The sequence below is a fragment of the Ptychodera flava genome, chromosome 17, assembly GCF_041260155.1.
Source record: "Ptychodera flava strain L36383 chromosome 17, AS_Pfla_20210202, whole genome shotgun sequence".
Lineage (NCBI taxonomy): Eukaryota > Metazoa > Hemichordata > Enteropneusta > Ptychoderidae > Ptychodera > Ptychodera flava.
Genome location: NC_091944.1, coordinates 25773821 through 25779201, shown reverse-complemented (window position 1 = coordinate 25779201; position 5381 = coordinate 25773821). Strand labels below are relative to the sequence as shown.

General features: G+C 38.5%; 1 protein-coding gene across 1 annotated transcript; it reads right to left on the bottom strand.

Moving 5' to 3' along the window:
- Positions 1 to 2359: 2359 nt before the first annotated feature.
- Positions 2360 to 3658, bottom strand: LOC139116354 (BTB and MATH domain-containing protein 42-like). The gene is made up of 2 exons (XM_070678989.1): positions 3608 to 3658; positions 2360 to 2986 (listed from the first exon to the last, which is right to left on the bottom strand). The coding sequence occupies exons 1-2, from the start codon at positions 3656 to 3658 to the stop codon at positions 2360 to 2362; spliced, it is 678 nt and encodes a 225-aa protein (XP_070535090.1).
- Positions 3659 to 5381: the final 1723 nt, after the last annotated feature.

Here is a 5381-nt window from a genome sequence, read left to right as displayed (position 1 = left end):
ATGAAGTAAATTGTGAGAAAAGCAGTTTCAATTAGCATTTAATATCAAATTATATATATATATATATATATATATATATATATATATATATATATATATATATATATATGTATGTATATATATATATATATACATATATATATATATATATATATATATATATATATATATATATATATATATATATATATTATCGAAGTATACAGATGTCCTCGTGAGAAATAACAGTGCTCGATGCGGTAAGCAGAACTTCATAAATAATAATACAAATTACTTCAGGTACAAAGTACTTCAAGTAAGAGATATTATTACTTTGTACTTCAAGTAATTTGTGTTGTTTTATATATAAAACATCACAAATAAAATATATGTATATATATATACGTGTACTTGAGATGTACAGATAGCTCCCAGTGTTGTTCGTAGCGTGGTTAGTTATATATCTATATATATATATATATATATATATATATATATATATATATATATATATATATATATATATAATTAGACTCTATTTAAAGAGGGTTATCTGAGTTACAAGTCAAATTGTAATTTACATCAGAGCCCTCTGAGAGCTCGAAAAAGTAAATGCGTATAAATAGCAAATACAATGTACATGTACATACAGCAAGTGTCCTCAATAGGGATGAGTAAATAACATCTTCATTACAAAAAAATTAATCTAAATATTAATATATATATTTCTGTACAAACGCATAAAATCACCCCCCTCTCTAGACTTCATTTATGTTGCCTCGCGTCTGTGTGCAGCGATTATTTATGCCAATAGACAAGATGTAGGTCGAAACGAAGGGCTGCAAGGTCAAATACTATTATGTTGGTACGACAGTATGACCTCGTAAATTGTGCAAGCCACAACAACTGGCGCCTTAACATTCTAATTCCATCGGTGACGTTTAGAAATCCATTGATCAACACATACAATAGGGGATGCCCGAGGCAGTGTATCGATTCCTGTCTGTTCAAGCTATGTAGACCGAGGCCAACTGTTGTGACTTAATTAATAAATAATCAGGCGGGCGGCGATTGTATGTGATGTATCAGCGCCTTCACATGTTGCCTTCGCAATTCAACGTGGACTGACGACCTGGACTTGAACTTTTGGAGTGTGTAAAGTTGTATGCATCTGTACGCACCATGGCCGTGAAGGCCACACTCTCAAAGTTCAAGTCCAGGTCATCAGTCCACTTTCAGTAATTGTTAGTAAAACAGCATGGATATTCCCTTTGTAAAAGACCCTTAAAGCGCGCGGTTGACAATAGTGTGCAAGGAAACCTTATCAGATAGGGGATGCGTATAGGTATAAACATGCGTATCCGAGCGTGTAATTTACATGTGTGTCGTATGCATGCATTTACTGTATGTATACGTACCATTCATGTGTCTGTCTGTCTGTCTGTCTGTCTATTATTGTACTGTATGTATGTATGTATGTATGTATGTATGTATGTATGTATGTATGTATGTATGTATGTATGTATGTATGTGTATTGTATTTATGAACGTTTCGCGTTGCTGTTGTCCTGGGTGCCGTCTTTGTATTTGTGAATCATAACGTTCAAGGTTCACTGACTTACCAATCTTACAAAGACACACAAACAACGCGAGAACAATAAATCAGTTCTATTTATTTATATACAAACTCATCAATAAAACGACGGACGTAAAAGATAATGGAGTTCAATAATATACTTTAGGACGCAACCACGCTTGTAAATGTAAACAAAATGTTGTGCTAGGCTGCCTCCGCTGCCGTTGTCAAACACATATTGCATGGTCGGTTGACCTCGGACAGTAATAAACCGATCGGATAAAATGACAAAAACTATACACAGCTGTTCGTACTTGGCCTTGCTGTTCCGCCGTAATGACATATTTATAATACTCATTTACTGTTCTGATGGTTTTACAGCATCGTTCTCGGCATTTACAACTTCGTGTAGCAGAAGTGCAAAAAGTCGTTGACCGGATAAGCGATTTTGGTACTTTCTTGTAATCCACTGTAGCTTTTAAATCGTCAGTTGCTTCGACTTGGAGAAAGCCTTAATCTGTTTTAGGGGATATATCAGTAAATACCTGTGAATATTATTGTATCTACAGGATAAATATAGTTTTTATAAGTTATAAACAGCGTCCTTGTGACCTTGAAATGTTTTAAGCGTGATCCCTTTCAACATGAATGGCAATCATGGAGAACGATACTATAGAAGAATTGTTCCCGGGAATCTGACGCTTTACCGTTCGCACTGACAGCCTCATTGGTACATCATGTTAGCTGGCAACTTGTGAGTCAGGCTTTGTTCAGCAATGGGCAGGTGTCAGGGGAAGTGATATGCTAGCAGAAGAAACATATCGTCTCCGTACTGATTTGTTGTTGATTTCTGCACAATCCCATTGTGTAGTGTTTGATGACGCTTTCAGCCTCATGATCGGTTCTGCTCTGTCCGCAAGACTGAAGGATCTGTTGCAGTTTCTTGTGTCTCCCTTTTAGCTGCTTGTAAGTTTTGGTTTTCTGGATGTGACTGTGATTGGTCTCCACGAACTTGTAGACAGCATCTTCTAGTCTCTTCGACTCGAAGGTGACTGCGATCTCCAAGATGGCTCCCCAGTTTTCCTTATTAACACTCCTACTCAGGGCGTCCATGAATGACTTGGTTACCTGAAGGAAGTCTGCGGCCAGGAGAAATTCCAAAACTCCATTGTCGCAACATGAAAAAGTCCTCTTGTAGATAAAGTCCAAAAATGTGGCTAAGGCATTGGAAGTAGGGGTACGGCCGCAGAGCTCGATTTCCTTTGGCTCGCTTTCGCTGTAGCCCTCGAAAGAAAACAAGGCCTTGAAATATTCACCGTGTTCGCAGATCACATCTCGGTGCACCTTGTAGCACGCGTCGCCGACGTAAATCCACGTGTCAGGCGTAACTGCTTTGCCATCGACTGACTTGGAGTAGCTTTTGGTGATATACTGTTTGCCAAGTATTGGAGAACACGTGTCTTCATCCCAAAGCGTTGCTCGTGGGCTCCAGTGTGTGATTTGCGTTTCAGCAGCTTACATAGCTTCGTCTTCGACATGTTTGATGGTCGCGTATTACCTGTCCGCTGCCGAATAATTCACTTCCGTATATGTAGTGTCGTTTTTGACGAATCTCACCACCGTCGTTCGACTTCAATAAGCCGCAGTGCCGATACCGACAGCCCGGCCAGATGGATATATCGCGTGTGTTTAGTGCTCACACTGTTTACGTGCCCTTAAATAGCCCTTATCGAAGGTCGCAATACGTAAATTAAGTTTCACCCACGTGTCAAGGCTGCGTCCGTTCGATACGAAGTGCCAACACATAAGACTGAGAGTTCAGGGGCCGTCTGGCCGTACGCGTCCTTGTAAAGGAAATCCATAAAAACGCCGACGTCTGCTAGTGGGGTCCAATAACCGTGACTAATCGACAGATTTCGGTACACTTTACATATTAAATTATTTGAGTCATCCATGCGCTTTCTGAACCACTACCAAACCTTCACCGGCGCCTCGTTTAATTTCATTCACTCTTTCTCCTCTAACTTCTATTTTTACCCTTGCAATTTTTACCTTTGCAATTACGGTGCCACATGTACGTCTAATATTCAAGGACCTCAACATCGCTACATTGAGTCACGTGACGAAGTTACCTCTCTCTTTTCCCGCCATGTACCCCAATACGTATACACAAAATTGATACCTCAGTAAGTAATACCTTCTGCCAACATACTGGCCGAAACACTTATATTCTGAAATAGTACTTGATTCTGTAGTATTTATATTGGATAAATAAATAAATAAATAAATAAATAAATAAATAAATAAATAAATAAATAAATAAATAAATCCAACAACCTCTTGGCTTACAGTTTCATTTAAAATGGAAGTGGAATTTAGTCTAACAAATCAGGTACAACGGACTGACCTAATTTTTTAGGGCGGGGGCCTAGGAAAATTGAGGGATAGCAACCATCAGAACCTATAGGAGTATTTTTAGTCATTAGAAATGAGGGTATTGTGTACGCATTTGGTTACAGTGCGTATTGTCATCCACCCTCAATGCATCCCGATATGAATTGTTTAATTATCACTTTCATTGATTTTTATGGAATTTGTCCGTGACTTTGTGGCTTTGTGTTCGAGGTTCCAATCCCATCAATGGCAGAAATCAATATTGATATCATATGACAATAGTTGCCGGTAAGAGAGCGCCATTAGACTTTACGGAGAATACTAGGAGATCAAAGTTGACATGGGGAAAAAGACATATCGCTGACAAGAGTATTTTGTTGATGTATAGTTATCTATGTTTGTAGAAGCAACGCGTGAGATTTTTCTTCGTATCCGCTGTTGATGCCTGTCTGTCTTTCTGTCCGATACTCTGTTTCTCTGTCTGTCTGTCACTCTCTCTTCCTGAGTAAAAAACTCATACGAGATTGCATTTTGTTAGGGGCCCAAGCCAACCGGCTGGGCCCCTATTGGTTTTATAGGAGTTCAACTTTCTTCTTCTTCTTCTTCTACTTCTTCTTCTTCTTCTTCTTCTTCCGCTCTTTTTTTGTCGACCTAGAACTCAAACACCGCTTACCGCAAACTTCTGAAACTTGCAGGGCTAATAGGTACCTATGAGATCTCGTGCACCTGGGTATAGAAATTTCGAATAGTCGCGCGACCTGGCGGCCATATTGGATTTTCGTAAAATACCAATTTAATTTTAAAAATCTTCTTCTCCAGAACCAACACACCGATTTAAACTGAAAATTTACTCATGTCATCCTTAGAGTGATCTCTTTCAAGTTTGCGAAAGACGTTTGGATCGGTCACGTGATTTGGCCGCCATCTTGGATTTTACGAAAATCGCAATTTAATCATTAAAAATCTTCTTCTCCAGAACCAACACACCGATTAAACTGAAATTTTACTCATGTCATCCTTAGAATGATCTCTTTCAAGTTTGTGAAAACCGTTTGGATTGGTCACGTGATTTGGCCGCCATCTTGGATTTTACGAAAAATCGCAATTTAATCATTAAAAATCTTCTTCTCCAGAACAAACACACCGATTTAACTGAAATTTTACTCATGTCATCCTTGGAGTGATCTCTTTCAAGTTTGCGAAAACCGTTTGGATCGGTCACGTGATTTGGCCGCCATCTTGGATTTTATGAAAATCGCAATTTAATCATTAAAAATCTTCTTCTCCAGAACAAACACACCGATTTAACTGAAGTTTAACTCATGTCATCCTTAGAGTGATCTGTTTCAAGTTTGCGAAAGACATTTGGATTGGTCACATGATTTGGCCGCCATCTTGGATTTTACGAAAATAGCAATTTAATCATTAAAAA

What these genes read in the sequence shown, in the direction of transcription:
- LOC139116354 (XM_070678989.1), bottom strand. Translation starts at nt 3,658, where the DNA reads ATGTTGAGGTCCTTGAATATTAGACGTACATGTGGCACCGTAATTGCA. An exon ending in GTGGCACCGTAATTGCAAAG is followed by an intron (nt 2,987 to 3,607) that starts GTAAAAATTGCA and finishes CTTGGCAAACAG; the next exon opens with TATATCACCAAAAGCTACTC.